The sequence below is a fragment of the Telopea speciosissima genome, chromosome 11 (genome assembly GCF_018873765.1).
Source record: "Telopea speciosissima isolate NSW1024214 ecotype Mountain lineage chromosome 11, Tspe_v1, whole genome shotgun sequence".
NCBI classification, from domain to species: domain Eukaryota; kingdom Viridiplantae; phylum Streptophyta; class Magnoliopsida; order Proteales; family Proteaceae; genus Telopea; species Telopea speciosissima.
The window spans coordinates 3,326,637-3,349,538 of NC_057926.1; the positions used below are offsets into that span (position 1 = coordinate 3,326,637).

Here is a 22,902-nt window from a genome sequence, read left to right on the forward strand (position 1 = left end):
CCCGGATCCTGATTCAATACCATTCACATAACTATTAAATATAAATTCAGAAGCATCTTACATAATCATTCACATATAAGCAGTATGAAAGCAAGTAACGCATACATAGTGATGATTAATTTTACACTAACATATCATGGCATAATCATCAATAATCAAATTTAATTGCATGAATGGCATTCGTAATTTCTAACTATCAAACACTCCACAAATTAAGTCGTGTGTCTAACTCACTCACCTTAGGTGTTGAATCGACGATTCAAATCCAAGGTTCATTCCCGCGTATCATGCAGGTGATTTAAGTTCCCTAACATATGCCCGACAAGTTGTGTTAATTATAGGTTAAAGCCCCTAAGCGGCTAAACCAAAAAGAATCCATTTAACTGTTAAATTAATGCCACCCCACTAAGGGCCCATATATCAATTTTGACCCAAAAACAAGCGGAAAAAGCTTTTTAACGGTTAAGTAATGATGTCAGCATGTTAGTTTTTTTATAAAGACAATTTTGCCATTGTTTTTATTTCTTTTTCTTTCCTTCTTCTTCTCCTTCTGCTGTTTTTTGCCGTCGCCGCTGCCATTGCCAATACCACCACCACCTCAGCCCTCCATCTCTCGCTCATACTCTCCCTCCCCTGCAACCCCGTACCACCCTCTCTAGTCTCCCCCGCCCCACCATGCTCTCAGCAATTCAACCCCATACACAGGTGCACTTTCCCTTTCCCTTTTCTCCTATTCTCTCCTTGCTTCTTCTTCTTCTTCTCCCTTTCACATACCCTGAAACCTCTCCCATAAAAATGTGGGTTTTTTTTATTAAGACACTGAATAGAGAAGTATAAGTTTCTCATTATTTCTGAAAGCAAAGAACTGAATCCTGAAGATCCAACCAAAACCCACCATCATAAACCAAAATCTAAATTGGGTTTCCAGTTTTAAGTTTAATTAACATCTCATCGTTATCTTCTTGGCTTTTATGGCATTGGGTAGACCTGCAACATAGTAGGTTTGAAAAACCCCAACCTCTGATCCATTATCTTTCAAAGTTGGGACAAGGGTGTCACACCTTTGTGCGATCCAAGCCCTAAATTTGAAAAAAGAAATAAAAGGACAAAGGAGGAAACGATGATGATCTTAGACGTCTGCTAGTGATTTGACGCAATGGAGTAGAGATCGACTAGATCAGACGTCTGATTTGCTTCCCTAGTCCCATTCAAAGGCCATGGATCCTTCTCTTCTTCCCGAAATCGGGCCCGATGGCCTCGCTAGAGAAGCCCATGATACCGTCTACACCGAGAAGAGGTGAGCTGAGAGCAGTGAAGCAACAAAAGAATGCCGGTTACTTCTCTCGCTCCGCTGCAACCCCGCCACCACCCTCTCCAATCTCCCCCGCCCCACATTGGACAAATCCAGCTCTTCAATCATCTTCTTTAGATCTAATTTCACACTGGAAGCCATTGTTCATCTGGGTTTGAAACCCTAATCCATTACAAGGTCAACACCAAAATCAATTTCCGAAAGCTACAAACAATTCATTTTACAACAGACTATTATCAGACTTGTAGCAACGTCAATCTAAGGGGTTCGGCCTCTACTCCAAACAATTTGTTTTACAACTTTGTTTGAAAGGTTTTTTTTTTTGGTTAAAAATAGAGTGGGGCTGGGTTTTTTATGTTTTTAGTGTAAATGATGGTTTAGTCATATTTATTCAACTCAGTTAATCAGGTTAGTTTTTCGACAAAAATTGATATTTAGACCTTTAATGGGGTGGCATTAATTTAACGGGCTATCAGAGGGGGTGTCAATGAAAATTTTCCTATAAATTATTGGCTTATTGCATACCGATTGGGGGGTTTGTAGGATGTTTTTCTTTTTTGATAGAAAAAATATAAATTCTAGAACTAATTCAATGATATCGATTTCCAATTTAAAATCCTTTTGGCTCGGCAAAAAATTCAATAAAATACCGCGTGGTGATTACCCAGATTACTATTACCCCAAGAGAAAAAAAAAACACACACAGACAGCGCATTACTTTTGTTTTTGGGGGGGGGGAGGTTGCCATAGTTTAACTGACACGAATTCGCACGTGTCTGGTACTACAGATTGCGTGTCTTTGACGCAACAACCTCTACATATTTCTACCAAAAAAATAAAAAAAACACCTCAAGATATTTTATCTCAACGGTTATTTTTTTTCTGTCTTTCAAATCAACTTTCCTTTTTCTCCTTTCCCTCCCCTTTCTTTCGCTTTCTCTCACATAACCGTTTCTTCGTCAGCGGCGCTGCTCAGAGCCTCTAGGGTTCGTTTCTTATCATCCTTATCCTTGCCTTCCATCTCTAGAACGTTAATTTCTCCTCTTCTCCTTCTCTCATCAAAGCCCGATCACTTTGCTTCTCCACTGCTATCCGTTCCATCCGATCCTCGGTTCCTCGCTGGAGCCACGGTGTTGATTGGAGATCTCCAGCTAGTCTTAGGGCTCAGACCAGGACTGCTGCTCGTGTGATTGAACTCTTTCAGCGCAAGATCGCTACTATGGGTACGACTTTCGACGCAGACCGGTTTTTCAACTTATAATTTCATTCATTTGATGAATTTTATCTTTTGGCTACGCTGTTTCGTTCTCCTGGAGGATATTTGCTTTAATTTCTGAATAGTGTTTTGAAATCGGACCAGATGGATTAAAAATGTGCCTTGGTTGATGAGAGTTCTTTTATGGATATTCATCGCTGATTTATGCTTTTTATGTGTTGAGAGAACTATTTAAATAATTGGATTAACTAATCCAACTCAGCGTATTACTAGAGAAAGACGATTTGTATAGATGATTAGATTCTCGAGTTAATACTGTTCCAGAGATCGACATAATTGATTGAGTTCTGTTTGTGAATATGTGTTGGATCAGCTTCTGAGAATGCTTTCAAGGGAAATCTTAACCAGTCTTCCCAAGCCTGGGGGTGGCGAGTTTGGAAAGTACTATAGCCTACCTGCTCTGAATGATCCAAGGATCGGCAAGTGGCATTATCGCTTCTCCCCTTTGTTCTTCTGCTCTTATGTACAAATTATATATTTTGTCATCCTTTAGGTTGGTCTTGGACTTCATGACGTTCCTTTTTTCTTCTTTCCCCTCATGAGTTCCCGTTTCTCTTCAGCATTGAAGGATACCTTCTATGTTATGAGGCTATCTCGTATTTGAAGTTTGAAATACTCTGAGTTTTTATATTGTTATCAGGTTCCCAAAATCACAATCTCTTAGAAATCCACTCATCTTTACATTCTGTGCATCACAGATAAGTTGCCGTACTCCGTCAGGATCCTTCTTGAATCGGCAATTATTGATTGGGAGAATACTTCTCCCAAACAAGTCGAGATTCCTTTCAAGCCTGCTCGTGTTCTTCTGCAGGTGTTTATTGTTATGCTAATTACGTAGTAGTTTTGTTTTTTGAAGATGTAACTGCACAGTAGTTTTAATTTGTTACATTTCTGCCAAATACATTTTATGACCTACATTTTTTGGTTAGGATTTACTGTTGTACCTGCTGTGGTTGACCTTGCTTGCATGAGGGATGCTATTTAACAAGCTTGGCAGTGATTCTAGCAAGATTAAGCCCTTGGTAGGTGGTGATATTTTTCCTTTTCATTGCAATAGTTATTCCTTGTAAGTTCTTTGGGGTTGGACATCCAAAATCTTCCCCATCATGAAAACAGTGAGGAACTAATAATTACTGAAATGGCCTTCAATGAACTACTTCTGTTCTTCTTTCTAGGTAACATTATAGAGCAAAATTTGATTCTGTAATAATGTCACTCATTCCACTTTCTTTTAATCTGATTTTTTTTTTCTTGAGCAAATTACATGCACCCAACCTGTAGTTTGAAACAATATCAAATCACCCCCCTAGTTTCACTTTTACAAAAAACCCCCTAATGATTCACGGTGTTAGAGAACTGTTAGTTTTGAAAGTAAAAAGACAACTTTACCCTTTATACTTCAGTGACCTATGTTAATTACCATTTTACCCTTCATGACCTTCTTCTCCCCCAAAATGAAAATTCTCTAAATCGATTTAGGGTTTTACCTTCACACCATCTCCGGCGAAGGTTGTAAAGACCTCTCCGATGGACATCCCCTGGCCCAGCCACCTTCCGGCGAAGGTTAGTTTCTCCATCTCCTCTCTTTTTCTGAACCTTGCAACCAAAAACAGTTCTCCATTTGATTCAACCAGGTAGCTTATATACCCATCACCGCAATCTATTGAGTCGTTGTTATGATAAAGGTCATATTATCTTGACGCACCTCCACCCATGAAGGTGTGTTTTGAGTATTCATATAAAAAACCCTAACTCTCTTTAACAGACCAAGTGCATAAACTTCTCCACCACCAGAAAATATGATGTCTCCATCATCAAAGGAAAACTCAGATCTGCTCTTTCGTGGTCCAATAGACCATGACCTGCCTCTAGATTTACAAAAGAATAGCTCCCTTGATGCTATGTGGGCAACCACCATCCAATCTTTACTGGTCTTAGGATTGGAAGACAAGATCACATTAAGAACAGATTTCGGGGGTTCAAGAATGAAAGGTGGAAGATGAATTCATGCTTTTGTGAATGGATTTCATAAGAAACAATGGCCATCCAATGCATTAGAAAACATAAACAACCATCCTTTAGTAGAACCGCGACACAAACTCATACTAATCTGAGGTATTCTTACCTGGTGAATCATATTTTTAGGGATATTGAAAAGGGGGAATTTCCTAGACCTACTAGATTAAAAAAAAATTTACAAAATCAGTAGCAGTAAATTATGTTTTACATTCATAAGTTACTTGATTTAAAAAGATTTACCAAACCCCCACATGAGTAAAAAAAGTTAAATGAATAATCCAAAATGCCCCAACATCCTTCTCTCTCCTTCTTCTTCTTCTCCCGACGGAACCAATCACTCCCTTGATCCCCCTCCCCTGCAATCCCACCCCACCCTTCTCCTTTCAATAGCAGTCCTCTAATTTCTAATCGGAATGGTCTGTAAATCAATCAATGGGATCGCCTGGACCTAATGGGTTGATTCAAACCTGGAATAGCATTTATAGATAGGAATGGAGAGGCTTCGACTGGGACTGGTTCAACACAATCACAAGACATGGCAGGTTGGAAAGATGCAACAGTAGTGAAATTTGTAAAGACCAGGAATCATGGGTTTGAATCTTTTTTGGGAGGGGAATGATCTCCCACAGTTTCAGGTCTTTTGGGGTTAGGAACAAAGAGTCGTATCAACTCGTTCCAACCCATGGTAATGCAAATAGCAGAAAAGAGCATTATTGAACCAGAAAAAAAAAAAAAAGGAGTAGGAAGAACTAAGGCAGAAACATGGTGAAACAGAATATTAAAGAAGGGAATCGGACCTGGGAAAGAGACGAGAGGAGGAAAAGATGACAGATAGAATTCAGAGGAGAGAGAGGAAAGGGAGAGAGCACACTCAGAATAGGTAAGCTGCATGTAAACCCATCCTTCAAATTCAAAGGAGAAGGGTGGGGCGGGATTGCAGGGGAGGGGGATCAAGGGAGTGGTTGGTTCCGTCAGGAGAAGAAGAAGAAGGAGAGAGAAGGATGTTGGGGCATTTTGGGTTATTCATTTAACTTTTTTTACTCATGTGGGGGTTTGGTAAATCTTTTTAAATCAAGTAACTTATGAATGTAAAACATAATTTACTGCTACTGGTTTTGTTAATCTTTTTTTAATCTAGTAGATCTAGGAAATTCCCCCTATTGAAAATACTATCTTCTCCATTTTGTGTATCATGCGATGAGAAGAGTAACCATGGTATGAGCTGCCAAATGTTGTTGAAGATAGCCAGAGAGGACAGTGGAGCGCAGTGCTTGGTTTGGGGATTTATAGCAGCAGCAACACCTTCACTTTCCTCTCTTCAATAGCAGCAGTAGCAGCACCGGCAAGCACTGACGATGATTTATAGCAGCAGCAGCAGCAGCATTGGCGTTGATTCTCTTCTTCGCAGTTCGCCGGAGAAGAAAGGGAAGATGGGTTTGGGCTGGTTATGTCTCATAAGGGTAAAATGGTCCATGGGATAAATTGAAGGGTAATATAGGGTTTTTCAAAAGTTTAACTACAACTAACAGTTTAAACTTGACGGTAAGGGCTAATTTGTAAGCCTCCTAATTATCCAGGGGGGTGCACGTAAAAGGTGAAACTAGGGGGGTGTTTTGATATTGTTTCAAACTATAGGAGGGGTGCATGTAATTTGCTCTTTTTTCTTCTTTCTAGATGACCTTTTGCTGCATTTATATTTTGAGTGTAAGATGTATTCCTGTTATTCCTGTATTTCTATTTTATATTTTCTTTCTTTTGGGGGAAGGTTTCCTAACTTTCATCTAAAAATTGATATTTTATGCAGGTTCCAGTGGATCTTGTTGTTGATCATTCCGTTCAGGTGGATGTAGCAAGATCAGAAAATGCAGTGAAGGCAAATATGGATCTTGAATTCCAGAGGAACAAGGAGAGATTTGCTTTTTTTAAATGGGGATCTACTGCTTTTCATAACATGCTTGTTGTTCCTCCAGGCTCTGGTATCGTGCATCAGGTTAGGGAGTTACTATCATCGGAAATAGCAATGTTACATGACATGGGTTCTACCTTTAGATTTCAGATCTACGGAATTCCTTCCTTTCTTCTGTCTCTAAATATTCCTTCTCTCAATTGATAAGTAGAATATATGAAATTTTCAAATGATCTTGTGTTACTCACACTAATGTTATCATTTTTTTTATTTATATACTGAGTAAATTACTATTGAAACTCAGGTTAACCTGGAATACCTTGATCGGGTTGTATTCAACACTGATGGCCTGCTGTACGCTGATAGTGTGGTTGGAACTGATTCCCATACAACTATGATCGATGGGTTAGGAGTTGCTGGATGGGGAGTTGGAGGAATTGAAGCAGAGGTAGCAATGCTTGGCCAGGTATGTTTAGAAAATTGTCAATGAAACCTGGTAGTTTGTATTGTCTAAGGAAATGCTTGTACTTATAACAATAGTCATGGGGAAATCCAGGCTTGGCGTATTCATCCAAAGAAAAGAAAGCAAATCATTGCATTTGGAAACTTGGATGCATGTGCATACTATGATAGAGGAACTCTTATGGGATACCACATTGTTCCGCCACTTATACTTGCTCTGAACTTGAAATTTGCAGTCAATAGGGAAACTCTGAGAGAGCCATCTAGATTCTTTTATATCTTATCGTACTTCCTGTGCATTCTCTTTTCTACCTAATATTTGCCTTATAATCGTAGTTTATTTTTAGGGAGAGGGTTGGGCATGCCGCTGGCTTTCCTGGAGCTAGCGGCTGTGCCCAATGGAGAGAGTGGGATGGGGAGGGCAGGAGGTCATTTCCTTAGGGGGTGGGAGAGACACAGACTCAGGATGGGCACAGTGCCGGCATGCCCAGCCTTTACCCTTATTTTTATTTTGAACTCCATATATTTCGGGGTTATGGATATGGATGTTTTCACATATGCATTTTATTGTCGTGGATTTATTTATGAATTTAACTTCTGTAATCATTCAGGCAGATGAAATCTAAACCTCTTTTAGTGTTACATATTCAAGTGTATTTTTGGACCACCGGGCTTTTACACTACACTGCTATTTTAGGATTAATCTTTTGCTAATACACCCATGTCTTGGGTATACATAGGTGCATGATTCTTGGGCATCTATGTGCAACTAAGTTCTGTTTCAATATTACCTCTAATGCTTCACTAGCCCAATATTGTCAGCCCATGAGCATGGTATTACCTGGTGTTGTTGGGTTCAAGTTGACCGGAAAGTTCCTAGATGGGGTCACCACCACCGACTTAGTTTTAACTGTAACCCAAATGTTGAGGTATTACTTGAATTACCTCTAAATCATCTCTATCTCCCATTTTCGAAAACATATTACTATAATAGCGAACCTGACAAGTATGGGCAAAGTTAATCTGCCTGGAAGTTGACTCAAGCAATTTTAGTACTTTCAGCTAGATTGGGTGTCATTCTGTCGGTCTGGAGGATCCAAGAACTGGGCCGATATTACCTCTCAATCAGTTTCAGCTACAGATCTCTATCCCCTACTTTCGAAATCGTATCATTATAATGGCGAATCAGATGAGTATGGAAAAATCCATTCCGTCCGGAAGTTGGCTCAAGGAATTTTAGTATTTCCAGCTAGATTGGGTCTCATTCTGTCAGTCTAGAGAATCCAAGAATTAGGCTGATAATGCCTCTAAATCAGTTTCAGCTATAGATCTCTATCTCCCTTTTCCGAAAATATATCATTATAATGACGAACTGGACAAGTATGGGCAAATTAATTCTGCCCGGAAGTTGGCCCAAGGAATTTTTCGTACTTTCAGCTAGATTAGGTCTCATTCTGTCGGTCCAGAGAATCCAAGAACTGGGCCGATATTTCCTTTAAATTAGTTTCAGCTACAGATCTCTGTCTCCCTTTTCTGAAAACATATCATTATAATGGCTACCTGGACGAGTATGGGCAAATTAATTCCGCTTGGAAGTTGGCTCAAGGAATTTTTCGTACTTTCAGCTAGATTGGGTCTCATTCTGTCGGTCCAGAGAATCCAAGAACTGGACCGATATTTCCTATAAATTAGTTTTACCTACAGATCAATATCTCCAATTTTCGAAACGCATATTATGAAGGCTAATCGGACGAGTATGAGCAAAGTTATTCCGTCCAGATGTTGGCCCTAAGAATTTTAGTACTTTTAGCTAGTTTTGGTCTCATTTTGTAAGTCCAGAGAATCGAAGAACTGGGCTGAAATTACCTCTAAATCAATTTCACCTAAATATCTCTGTCTCCCATTTTCATAAACATATCATATAATTGTGAACCAGATGAGTATGGGAAAATTTATTCCGCCCGAAAGGTGGCTCAAACAATTTCAGTACTTTTAGCTAGATTGGGTCTCATTCTGTGGGTCCAGAGAATCCAAGAACTGGGCTGATATTTCCTCTAAATCAGTTTCATTTATAGATATCTATCTCCCTTTTTCGAAAACATATCATTATAATGGCGAACCGAACGAGTATAGGCAAATTAATTCTGCCCGGAAGTTGGCTCAAGGAATTTTAGTACTTTCAGCTAGATTGGGTCTCATTCTGTCGATCTAGAAAATCCAATAACTGTGCCGATATTTCCTCTAAATCTGTTTCAGCTATAGATCTCTATCTTCCATTTTTGAAACACATTATAATGGCTAACCGGATGAGTATGGGAAAAGTTATTCCACCTGGAAGTTGGCCCTAAGAATTTTAGTACTTTCTGCTGGAATGGGTCTCATTCTTTCGGTCCAAAGAATCCAAGAATTGGGTCGATACTTCCTCTAAATTAGTTTCACCAACAGATCTTTCTCCCATTTTCGAAATGCCTATTATAATGGCTAATCGGATGAGTATGGGTAAAGTTATTCGCCCGGAAGTTGGCCCTAAGAATTTTAGTACTTTCTGTTGGATTGGGTCTCATTCTGTCGGTCTAGAGATTCTAAGAACTGGGCCGATATTTCTACTAAATTAGTTTCACCTACAGGTCTCTATCTCCCATTTTTGTAAACATATTATTATAATAGCGAACCCGATAAGTATGGGCAAAGTTAATCCGTCCGGAAGTTGGCTCAAGGAATTTTAGTACTTTTAGCTAGATTGGGTCTCATTTTGTCGGTCCAGAAAATACAAGAACTGGGCTGATATTTCCTCTAAATCAGTTTCACCAATAGATCTCTATCTACCATTTCCGTAAATATATTATTATAATAGCACACCCGACAAGTATGGGCAAAGTTAATCTTCCCGGAAATTGGTTCATGAAATTTTAGTACCTTCTGCTTGATTAGGTCTCATTCTTTCGGTCCAGAGAATCTAAGAACTTGGCTGATATTACCTCTAAATCAGTTTCATCTACAAATCTGTATCTCCCATTTTTGAAAACATATTATTATAATTGCGAACCCCCGGAGTATGGAAAAAGTTATTCTGCTCGGAAGTTGGCCCTAAAATATTTAGTACTTTCAGCTAGACAAGGTCTCATACTGTCGGTCCAGAGAATCCAAGAACTGGGTCAATATTTCCTCTAAATCAGTTTCACCTACATATCAATATCTCCTATTTCTGTAAACATATTTTATTATAGCGAACCGCACGAGTATGGGAAAAGTTATTCCCCTCGGAAGTTTGCCCCAAGTGTTTTAGTACTTTCAGCTAGGTTGAGTCTTATTCTGTCGGTCTAGAGAATCCATCAACTAGGCTGATATTTCCTCTAAATCAGTTTCACCTACAGATCTCTTTCTCCCTTTTCCGAAAACATAATATTCTAATGGCGAACCGGACGAGAATGGGCAAAGTTATTCCGCCCGGAAGTTGGCTCAAGTAATTTTAGTACTTTCAGCTAGATTGGGTCTCATTCTGTTTGTCTAGAGAATCCAAAAACTGGGCTGATATTTCCTCCAAATCAGTTTCACCTTCATATCTCTATCTCCCTTCTTTGAAAACATATCATTATAGTGGTGAACTGGACGACTATGGGTAGAGTTATTCTGCCTGGAAGTTGGATCAAGAAATTTTAGTATTTTCTACTGGATTAGGTCTCATTTTGTCGGTCCAGAGAATCCAAGAACTAGTCCGATATTTCTTCTAAATTAGTTTCACCTATAGATCCCTATTTTCCTTTTTCGAAATACATATTATAATGCCTAACCGGACGAGTATGGGCAAAGTTATTCCGCTCGGAAGTTGGCACTAAGAATTTTTGTACTTTCAGCTAGATTGGGTCTCATTGTTTCGGTCCATAGAATCCAAGAACTAGGCCGATATTTCCTCTAAATAGGTTTCATTACAGATCTCTATCTCTCATTTCTGTAAATATATTATTATTGTGAAAACCCGCTAAAATTTGAACTTTTGGAACCTGTGTGATTTCAAGTTCTGGTTCAATAATTGCCCATGTTAGCCTCTAAGTTGTGGGCTGTCTTGATTAAGACATTCAAACCAATCTCATGACTCGTCTATAAAGGCATTTCGAATGGCAAACTACCTTGGCCTTGAATGAGTCTGAGGTGTCTAGCGGAAGACAATATATAAGCTTGGTATGCTGGATAGATGGTCTACGGAGCCTCTCTCTGTCTTAGGCCGAATCCCAGGTAAGAATCCCATTTTATATGTATATATGTTGTATTTCTAATTAATTAGTGTATTAGGGGCAGAATAGTAATTTTTACCTAGTGGGACCCACACCCTTTGTAGATCTGGACTGCCTGTGTGCCAACACACCCGGGCCCACCTTCATGGCCTATAAAGACTTAAGATATAACTTAAAAACTTGAATTAACTAATTAATTAACTTTAGAATTAGATTTGAAAATCACATTCCTAAAACCAATTCTTATTAAGCCATGGCAAACAGGCCTTAGTTATGACTTAGTATATATACAATACTTAGCCTTCTATTTCATTCCTACCATCTAAAACCAAAACCGATTCAGCTCTAGAGAAGAGGAGAAGAAGAAGGGAAGAGAGGAATATACCTTGGAGCTTTGATCTTGGACTTGAAATTGGAAGCTTGGACACTTCCATTAGAGAATTGGAGCATAAAAGCAAGGCTGTCATCACCTTTTCTTACTGTTGTATCAGGTAAGCCATGGCAAACAGGCCTTAGTTATGACTTAGTATATGTACAATACTTAGCCTTCTATTTCATTCCTACCATCTAAAACCAAAACCGATTCAGCTCTAGAGAAGAGGAGAAGAAGAAGGGAAGAGAGGAATATACCTTGGAGCTTTGATCTTGGACTTGAAATTGGAAGCTTGGACACCTCCATTAGAGAATTGGAGCATAAAAGCAAGGCTGCCATCACCTTTTCTTACTGTTGTAGCAGGTAAGCCATGAATCCATGCTCTTTCCACCTCTTTCTCTAATCTTCAAGCCTAATCATGCCTAAATGGATTTCTGCCATTAAAGCTTTTAATCCAAGCTTAAACAATGGAAGTTCCACCTAATTTCTTACTGTTTTAGTGTTGTTTGGGTTCAGTCATACCTGAATCGTCATGGCTGTTCCTCTATTGAACACAATTGCTGATTCTAATGGCCAATTCATAAACCCTAAATATGAAATTTGGGTTTGATTGATAAAATGCCAAAATTTGAGTTGATTTTTCAAATTAATTAATAAGGTTAGTTGGACCCACCTTAATATTGACTTAGATCATGAAATTTGGGGCATGCATGTCAAGATCTGATCATTTCAAGCAAAACCCCCACCAATTCTGCCCGTTGGACCGGATACAAATGCAAGTTTTGAACCAGTTGTCCGGAAGTTTATTACTTTTAGTTACATTGGGTCTCATATGGTCGGTCCTGAGAATACAAGAACTGGGCCGATATTACCACTAAATCAGTTTCATGCAAAAGATCTCTATCTTGAATTTTCGAATACGTTTCATTATAATTGTGAACCGGAAGAGTATGGGCTGATTAATTCTCCCCGGAAGTTGGCTCAAGTAATTTCACCACTTTCTAATGGATTGGGTCTCATCCTGTCGGTCCAGAGAATCCAAGAATTGGACCGAAATTTCCTTTAAATCAGTTTCACCTTTAGATCTCTATCTCCCTTTTCTAGGACACATCATTATAATGGCGATCCAGATGAGTATGGCGAAAGTTATTACGCCTGAATGTTGACCCCAAGAATTTTAGTACTTTCTGCTGGAACTGGTCTCATTCTTTCGTTCAACAGAATCCAAGAACTGGGCTGACATTTCCTCTAAATTAGTTTCACCTACAGATCTTTCTCCCATTTTCGAAACACATTCTAATGGCTAACCGAACGATTAAAATATAGGCACAATTATTCCGCCCAGAAGTTGGCCCTAAGAATTTTAGTACTTTCTTTTGGATTGGGTCTCATTCTGTTGGTCCAGAGAAGCTAAGAACTGGGCCGATATTTCCTCTAAATTAGTTTCATCTACAGATCTCTATCTCCTCTTTCCGTAAACTTATTATTATAATAGCGAACCTGACAAATATGGGCAAAGTTAATCAGCCCGGAAGTTGGCTCAAGGAATTTTTTTTACTTTCAGTTAGATTGGGTTGCATTTTGTCGGTCTTGAGAATCCAAGAACTGGCCCAATATTACCTCTAAATCAGTTTCACCCAAAAGATCTCTATCTTGAATTTTCGAATACGTTTCATTATAATTGCAAACCGGAAGAGTATGGGCTGATTAATTCTCCCAGAAAGTGAGATCAAGGAATTTTACTACTTTCTACTGGATTGGGTCTCATTCTGTCGGTCCAGAGAATCCAAGAACTGGGTCGGAATTTCTTATAAATCAGTTTCACCTTCAGATCTCTATCTTGCTTTTCTAAACATCATTATACTGGCGATCCAGACGAGTATGGCCAAAGTTATTACGCCTAGATGTTGCCCTAAGAATTTCAATACTTTCTGCTGGAATGGTTCTGATTCTTTCGGTTGACAGAATCCAAGAATTGGGCTGATATTTCCTCTAAATTAGTTTCACCTACAGATCTTTCTCCCATTTTTGAAACTCATATTCTAATAGTTAACCGAACGATTATGGGCGCAGTTATTCCGCCCGGAAGATTACCCTAAGAATTTTAGTACTTTCTTCTGGATTGGGTCTCATTCTGTCGGTTCAGAGAATCCAAGAACTGGGCCGATATTTCCTCTAAATTAGTTTCACGTACAGTTCTCTATCTCCCATTTCCGTAAAGTTATTATTATAATAACGAACCCGACAAATATGGGCAAAGTTAATCAGCTTGGAAGTTGGATCAGGAAATTTTACTTTCAGTTAGATTGGGTCTCATTTTGTCGGTCTAGAGAATCCAAGAAGTTTGCCGATATTTCATCTTAAGCAGTTTCACGTAAATATCTCTATCTCCCATTTTCGAACATGTATCATTATAATTGCAAACCGGATTAATATGGGAAAATTTATTACGCCAAAAAGTAAGCGTAAGGAATTTTAGTAATTTCTGCTAGATTGAGTCTCATTCTGTCGATCCAGAGAATCCCAGAACTGGGCTGATATTTCCTTTAATTCTGTTTAAGTTACAGATATCTATCTCCCTTTTACGAAAACATAACATTATAATGGCGAACCGGACGCGTATGGGTAAATTAATTATGCCCGGAAGTTGGATCAAGGAATTTTACTACTTTCTACTGGATTGAGTCTTATTTTGTCGGTGCAGAGAGTTCAAGAACTGGACCAAAATTTCCTATAAATCAGTTTCACCTACAGATCTTTATCTCCCTTTTCCGAAAACAGGCGATCCAGACGAGTATGGGCAAATTATTACGCCTGGATGTTGGCCGTAAGAATTTTAGTACTTTCTGCTGGAATGGGTCTCATTCTTTCGGTCAAGAGAATCCATGAACTGGGCCGATATTTCCTCTAAATAAGTATCACCTCTAATGGCTTCCCGAACGAGTATGGGTGCAGTTACTCCGCTTGGAAGTGGACCTTTATCCGCTCAAGTACAGCAGCCGTTGCTTTACGTATCGTGCGGCGTAGCAGCTGCCATGTCTACACAGTGGGGCCCGCTGTGCACACATGGCCGCGGCTGCACCGCTCGATGCGTACAGCTGTCTTTATGTCGGCGTGGATAAAAATTCCATGGAAGTTGACCTTAAGAATTTTAATACTTTCTTTTGGATTGGGTGTCATTCTGTCGGTCCAGAGAATCCATGAACTGGGTCGATATTTTCTCTAAATTAGTGTCACCTACAGATATCTATCTCCCATTTTCGTAAACTTATTATTATAATAGCGAACTGCACAAATATAGGCAAAGTTATTCAGCCCGGAAGTTGGGTCTAGGTAGTTTATTACTTTCAGTTAGATTGGGTCTCATATGGTCGGTCCTAAGAATCCAAGAATTGGGCCGATATTACCACTAAATCAGTTTCACCCAAAAGATCTCTATCTTGAATTTTAGAATACGTTTCATTATAATTGCGAACCAGAAGAGTATGGGCTGAAGTAATTTCACTACTTTCTATTGAATTGGGTCTCATCCTGTTGGTCTAGAGAATCCAAGAACTGGGCCAAAATTTCCTTTAAATCAGTTTCTCCTTTAGATCTCTATCTCCCTTTTGTAGAACACATCATTATAATGGCGATCCAGATAAGTATGCCGAAAGTTATTACGCCTGAATGTTGACCCCAAGAATTTTAGTACTTTTTGTTGGAACAGGTCTCATTCTTTCATTCAACAGGGTCCAAGAATTGGGCCGACATTTCCTCTAAATTAGTTTCACCTACTGATCTTTCTCCCATTTTCGAAACACATTCTAATGGCTAACCGAACGATTAAAATATAGGCACAATTATTCCGCCCAGAAGTTGGCCCTAAGAATTTTAGTACTTTCTTTTGGATTGGGTCTCATTCTATTGGTTCAGAGAACCCAAGAATTGGGCCGATATTTCGTCTAAATTAGTTTCATCTACAGATCTCTATCTCCTCTTTCCGTAAACTTATTATTATAATAGCGAACCCAACAAATATGGGCAAAGTTAATCAGCCCGGAAGTTGGCTCAAGGAATTTTTTGTACTTTCAGTTAGATTGGGTTGCATTTTGTTGGTTCTGCTAATTCAAGAACTGGGCCGATATTACCTCTAAATCAGTTTCACCCAAAAGATTTCTATATTGAATTTTCGAATACGTGTCATTATAATTGCGAACCGGAAGAGTATGGGGTGATAAATTCTTCCCGGAAGTGGGATCAAGGAATTTTACTACTTTCTACTGGATTGGGTCTCATTCTGTCGGTCCAGAGAATCCAAGAACTGGGTTGGAATTTCTTATAAATCAGTTTCACCTACATATCTCTATCTCGCTTTTCTAAAACACATTATTATAATGGCGATCCAGACGAGTATGGCCAAAGTTTCACCTAGATGTTGGCCCTAAGAATTTCAGTACTTTCTGCTGGAATGGTTCTCATTCTTTCAATCGGCTGAATCCAAGAATTGGGCTGATATTTCCTCTAAATTAGTTTCACCTACAGATATTTCTCCCATTTTTGAAACTCATATTGTAATGGTTAACTGAACGATAATGGGCGCGGTTATTCCGCCCGGAAGATGGCCCTAAGTATTTTAGTACTTTCTTTTGGATTGGGTCTCATTCTGTCGGTTCAGAGAATCCAAGAACTGGGCCGATATTTCCTCTAAATTAGTTTCATCTACTGTTCTCCATCTCCTATTTCCGTAAACTTATTATTATAATAACGAACCAGACATATATGGGCAAAGTTAATCAGCTCGAAAGTTGACTCAAGGAATTTTACTTTCAGTTAGATTGGGTCTCATTTTGTCGGTCTAGAGAATCCAAGAACTTTGCCGATATTTCATCTTAATCAGTTTCACCTAAATATCTCTATCTCCCATTTTCGAACATGTATCATTATAATTGCAAACCGGATTAATATGGGAAAATTTGTTACGCCCGAAAGTAAGCTCAACGAATTTTAGTAATTTCAGCTAGATTGAGTCTCAGTCTGTCGATCTAGAGAATACCAGAACTTGGCTGATATTTCCTCTAAATCTGTTTAAGTTACAGATATCTATCTCCCTTTTACGAAAACATATCATTATAATGGCGAACCGGACGCGTATGGGTAAATTAATTCTGCCCGGAAGTTAGATCAAGAAATTTTAATACTTTCTACTGGAATTGAGTTTCATTTTGTCGGTGCAGAGAGTTCAAGAACTGACAAAAATTTCCTGTAAATCCGTTTCACCTACAGATCTTTCTCTCCCTTTTCCGAAAACAGGCGATCCAGACGAGTATGGGCAAATTATTACGCCTGGATGTTGGCCCTAAGAATTTTAATACTTTCTGCTGGAATGGGTGTCATTCTTTCAGTCAAGTGAATCCAAGAACTGGACCGATATTTCCTCAAAAATTAGTATCACCTCTAATGGCTTACCGAACGAGCATGGGTGCAGTTACTCCGCCTGGAAGTGGACCTTTATCCGCTCCAGTACAGCAGCCGCAGCTTTACGCATCGTGTGACGTAGCAACTGCCATGTCTTCATAGTGGGGCCCGCTGTGCACACATTGCCGCTGCTGCACCGCACGATGCGTACAGCTGCGCTGCCTGTACAGCAGCGGATAAAAATTCCATGGAAGTTGGCCCTAAGAATTTTAGTACTTTCTTTTGGATTGGGTGTCATTCTGTCGGTCCAGAGAATCCATGAACTGGGTCGATATTTCCTCTAAGTTAGTGTCACCTACAGATATCTATCTCCCATTTCCGTAAACTTATTATTATAATAGCGAACTCCACAAATATAGGCAAAGTTATTCAGCCCGGAAGTTGGGTCTAGGAAGTCTATTACTTTTAGTTAGATTGGGTCTCATATGGTCGGTCCTGAGAATCCAAGAACTGGGCCGATATTACCACTAAATCAGTTTCTCTCAAAAGATCTTTATCGTGAATTTTAGAATACGGTTAATTATAATTGCAAACCGGAAGAGTATGGGCTGATTAATTCTCCTCGGAAGTTGGCTCAAGTAATTTCACTACTTTCTATTTGATTGGCTCTCATCCTGTCGGTCCAGAGAATCCAAGAACAGGCCGAAATTTCCTTTAAATCAGTTTCACCTTTAGATCTCTATCTCCCTTTTCTAGAACACATCATTATAATGGCGATCCATATGAGTATGGCGAAAGTTATTACGCCTGAATGTTGAGCCCAAGAATTTTAGTACTTTCTGTTGGAACGGGTCTCATTCTTTTGTTCAACAGAATCCAAGAACAGGGCCGACATTTCTTGTAAATTAGTTTCACCTACAGATCTTTGTCCCATTTTCGAAACACATTCTAATGGCTAACCGAACGATTAAAATATGGGCACAAATATTCCGCCCAGAAGTTGGCCCTAAGAATTTTTGTACTTTCTTTTGGATTGGATCTCATTCTGTTGGGCCAGAGGACCTAAGAACTGGGCCGATATTTCCTCTAAATTAGTTTCATCTACAGATCACTTTCTCTTCTTTCCGTAGACTTATTATTATAATAGCGAAGACGAAAAATATGGGCAAAGTAAAAAAGCCCGGAAGTTGGCGCCAGAATTTTTTTTTACTTTCAGTTAGATTGGGTTGCATTTTGTCGGTCCTAAGAATCCAAGAATTGGGCCGATATTACCTTTAAATCAGTTCCACCCAAAAGATCTCTATCTTGAATTTTCGACTACGTTTTGTTATAATTGCGAATCGGAAGAGTATGGGCTGATTAATTCTTCCCGGAAGTGGGATCAAGGAATTTTACTACTTTCTACTGGATTTGGGTCTCATTCTGTCGGTCCAGAGAATCCAAGAACTGGGTCGGAATTTCTTATAAATCAGTTTCACCTACAGATCTCTATCTCACTTTTCTAAAACACCTCATTCTTACGCCTAGATGTTGGCCCCAAGAATTTCAGTACTTTTTGCTGGAATGGTTCTCATTCTTTCGATCGACAGAATCCAAGAATTGGGCTGATATTTCCTCTAAATTAGTTTCACCTACAGATCTTTCTCCCATTTTCGAAACTCATATTCTTATGGTTAACCGAACAATTATGGGCGCAATTATGCCGCCCGGAAGATGGCGCTTTGAAATTTAGCACTTTCTTTTGGATTGGGTCTCATTCTGTCGGTCCGTAGAATTCAAGAACTGGGCCGATATTTCCTCTAAATTAGTTTCACCTACGGTTCTCTATCTTCCATTTCCGTAAACTTATTATTATAATAACGAACCCTACAAATATGGGCAAAGTTAATCAGCCTGGAAGTTGGCTCATGGAATTTTACTTTCAGTTAGATTGGGTGTCATTTTGTCGGTCTAGAGGATCCAAGAACTTTGCCGATATTTCATCTTAATAGTTTCACCTAGATATCTCTTATCTCCCATTTTCGAACATGTATCATTATAATTGCAAACCGGATTAATATGGGAAAATTTATTGCGCCCAAAAGTAAGCTCAAGGAATTTTAGTAATTTCATCTAGATTGAGTCTCATTCTGTCGATCCAGAGAATCCCAGAACTGGGCTGATATTCCCTTTAAATCTGTTTAGGTTATAGATATCTATCTCCCTTTTACGAAAACATATCATTATAATGGCGAACCGGTCGCGTATGGGTAAATTAATTCTGCTCGGAAGTTGGATCAAGGAATTTTATTACTTTCTTCTGGAATGAGTCTCATTTTGTCGGTGCAGAGAGTTGAAGAACTGGACCCAAATTTCCTGTAAATCAGTTTAACCTACAGATCTTTATCTCCTTTTCCTGAGAACAGGCGATCCAGACGAGTGTGGGCAAATTATTCCGCCTGGATGTTGGCCCTAAGAATTTTAGTACTTTCTGCCGGAATGGGTCTCATTCTTTCGGTCAAGAGAGTCCTACAACTGGGTCGATATTTCCTCTAAATTAGTATCACCTCTAATGGGTTACCGAACGAGTATGGGTGCAGTTACTCCGCTGGAAGTGGACCTTTAGCCGTTCAAGTACAGCAGCCGCTGCTATACGCATCGTGAGGCGTAGCGGCTGCCATGCCTGCAGTGGGGCCCGCTGTGCACACATGGCGCTGCTGCTGAACGCACGATGCGTAAAGCTGCGCTGCTTGTACAACAGCGGATAAAAATTCCCAGGAAGTTAGCCCTAAGAATTTTAGTACTTTATTTTGGATTGGGTGTCATTCTGTCGGTCTAGAGAATCCATGAACTGGGCCGATATTTCCTCTAAATTAGTGTCATATCTATCTCCCATTTCCGTAAACTTATTATTATAATAGCGAACTCCACAAATATAGGCAAAGTTATTCAGCCCGGAAGTTGGGTCTAGGAAGTCTATTACTTTTAGTTAGATTGGGTCTCATATGGTCGGTCCTGAGAATCCAAGAACTGGGCCGATATTACCACTAAATCAGTTTCTCAAAAGATCTTTATCGTGAATTTTAGAATACGGTTCATTATAATTGCAAACCGGAAGAGTATGGGCTGATTAGTTCTCCTCGGAAGTTGGCTCAAGTAATTTCACTACTTTCTATTTGATTGGCTCTCATCCTGTCGGTCCAGAGAATCCAAGAACAGACCGAAATTTCCTTTAAATCAGTTTCACCTTTAGATCTCTATCTCCTTTTTCTAGAACACATCATTATAATGGCGATCCATATGAGTATGGCGAAAGTTATTACGCCTGAATGTTGAGCCCAAGAATTTTAGTACTTTCTGTTGGAACGGGTCTCATTCTTTTGTTCAACAGAATCCAAGAACTGGGCCGACATTTCCTCTAAATTAGTTTCACCTACAGAGCTTTGTCCCATTTTCGAAACACATTCTAATCGCTAACCGAACGATTAAAATATGGGCACAATTATTCCGCCCAGAAGTTTGCCCTAAGAATTTAAGTACTTTCTTTTGGATTGGATCTCATTCTGTTGGGCCAGAGAACCCAAGAACTGGGCCAATATTTGCTCTAAATTAGTTTCATCTACAGATCTCTTTCTCCTCTTTCCGTAAACTTTTGATTATAATAGCGAACCGACAAATATGGGAAAAGTAAAATAAGCCCGGAAGTTGGCGCCAGAAATTTTTTTCTTTTAGTTAGATTCGGTTGCATTTTGTCGGTCCTGAGAATCCAAGAATGGGCTGATATTACCTCTAAATCAGTTTCACCCAAAATATCTCTATCTTGAATTTTCGACTACGTTTTGTTATAATTGCGAACCGGAAGAGTATGGGCTAATTAATTCTTCCGGAAGTGGGATCAAGGAATTTTACTACTTTCTACTGGATTGGGTCTCATTTGCGGTCCAGGAGAATCCAAGAACGGGTCGGAATTTTTATAAATCAGTTTCACCTTCTGGATCTCTATCTCGCTTTTCTAAAACACCTCATTCTTACGCCTAGATGTTGGCCCTAAGAATTTCAGATATTTTTTGGAATGGTTCTCATTCTTTCGATCGTGAGAATCCAAGAATTGGGCTGATATTTCCTCTAAATTAGTTTCACCTACGATCTTTCTCTCATTTTCGAAACTCATATTCTTATGGTTAACTGAACAATTATGGGCGCGATTATGCCGCCCGGAAGATGGCGCTTTGAATTTAGCACTTTCTTTTGGATGGGGTCTCATTCGCCGGTCTAGAGAATCCAAGAAGCTGGGCCGATATTTCCTCTAAATTAGTTTCACCTACGGTTCTCTATCTCCCATTTTCGTAAACTTATTATTATAATAACAAACCCAACAAATTTGGGCAAAGTTAATCAGCCGGAAGTTGGCTCATGGAATTTTACGTTCGGTTAGATTGGGTCTCATTTTGTCGGTCTAGAGAATCCAAGAACTTTGCTAATATTTTGTATAAATCAGTTTCACCTAAATATCTCTTATCTCCCATTTTCGAACATGTATCATTATAATTGCAAACCGGATTAATATTGGAAAATTTATTATGCCCAAAAGTAAGATCAAGGAATTTTAGTAATTTCATCTAGATTGAGTCTCATTCTGCCGATCCGGAGAATCCCGTAACTTGGCTGATAATTCCTTTAAATCTATTTTAGTTATAGATATCTATCTCCCTTTTACGAAAACATATCATTATAATGGCAAACCGGACGCGTATGGGTAAATTGATTTTGCCGGAAGTTGGATCAAGGAATTTTACTACTTTCTTTGGATTGAGTCTCATTTTGTCGGTGCAGAGAGTTGAAGAACTGGACCCAAATTTCCTGTAAATCAGTTTCACCTACAGATCTTTATCTCCTTTTCCGAAAACAAGCGATCCAGGATAAGTATGGGCAAATTATTCCGCTTGGATGTTGGCCCTAAGAATTTTAGTACTTTCTGCTTGGAATGGGTCTCATTCTTTCGGTCAAGAGAGTCCTACAACTCGGATCGATATTTCCTCTAAATTAGTATCACCTCTAATGGGTTACCGAACGAGTATGGGTGCGATTACTCCCTGGAAGTGGACCTTTAGCCGTTCAAGTACAGCAGCCGCTGCTATACGCATCGTGAGGCGTAGCGCTTGCCATGTCTCGCAGTGGGGCCGCTGTGCACACATGGCCGCTGCCGTAACGCACGATGCGTAAAGCTGCGTTGCTTGTACAATAGCGGATAAAAATTCCCGGAAGTTAGCCCTAAGAATTTTAGTACTTTATTTTGGATTGGGTGTCATTCTGTCGGTCCAGAGAATCCATGAACTGGGCCGATATTTCCTCTAAATTAGTGTCATATCTATCTCCAATTTCCGTAAACTTATTATTATAATAGCGAACTCCACAAATATAGGCAAAGTTATTCAGCCCGGAAGTTGGGTCTAGGAAGTTTATTACTTTTAGTTAGATTGGGTCTCATTTGGTCGGTCCTGAGAATCCAAGGACTAGGCCGATATTACCACTAAATCAGTTTCTCTCAAAAGATCTTTATCTTAAAATTTAGAATACGGTTCATTATAATTGCAAACCGGAAGAGTATGGGCTGATTAATTCTCCTCGGAAGTTGGCTCAAGTAATTTCACTACTTTCTATTTGATTGGCTCTCGTCTGTCGGTCCAAGAGAATCCAAGAACAGGCCAAAATTTCCTTTAAATCAGTTTCACCTTTAGATCTCTACCTCCCTTTTCTAGAACACATCATTATAATGGCGATCCATATGTGTATGGCGAAAGTTATTACGCCTGAATGTTGACCCCAAGAATTTTAGTACATTCTGCTGGAACGGGTCTCATTCTTTTGTTCAACAGAATCCAAGAACTGGGCCGACATTTCCTCTAAATTAGTTTCACCTACAGAGCTTTGTCCCATTTTCGAAAC

The 22,902-nt window shown here is 39.3% G+C and overlaps 1 protein-coding gene across 1 annotated transcript; it reads left to right on the top strand.

The window, feature by feature from the left end:
* The first annotated feature begins 3,539 nt into the window (after nt 1–3,539).
* Nucleotides 3,540–17,139, top strand: LOC122646216 (aconitate hydratase 1-like). The gene is made up of 5 exons (XM_043839717.1): nt 3,540–3,610; nt 6,412–6,597; nt 6,818–6,979; nt 7,798–7,904; nt 16,965–17,139. Exons 1-5 carry the CDS (start codon nt 3,563–3,565, stop codon nt 17,137–17,139), a joined length of 678 nt encoding a protein of 225 aa, XP_043695652.1. The 5' UTR covers nt 3,540–3,562.
* The last annotated feature ends 5,763 nt before the right edge of the window (nt 17,140–22,902 follow it).

What these genes read in the sequence shown, in the direction of transcription:
- LOC122646216 (XM_043839717.1), top strand. Translation starts at nt 3,563, where the DNA reads ATGCTATTTAACAAGCTTGGCAGTGATTCTAGCAAGATTAAGCCCTTG. An exon ending in CTAGCAAGATTAAGCCCTTG is followed by an intron (nt 3,611 to 6,411) that starts GTAGGTGGTGAT and finishes TATTTTATGCAG; the next exon opens with GTTCCAGTGGATCTTGTTGT. An exon ending in GCTCTGGTATCGTGCATCAG is followed by an intron (nt 6,598 to 6,817) that starts GTTAGGGAGTTA and finishes ATTGAAACTCAG; the next exon opens with GTTAACCTGGAATACCTTGA.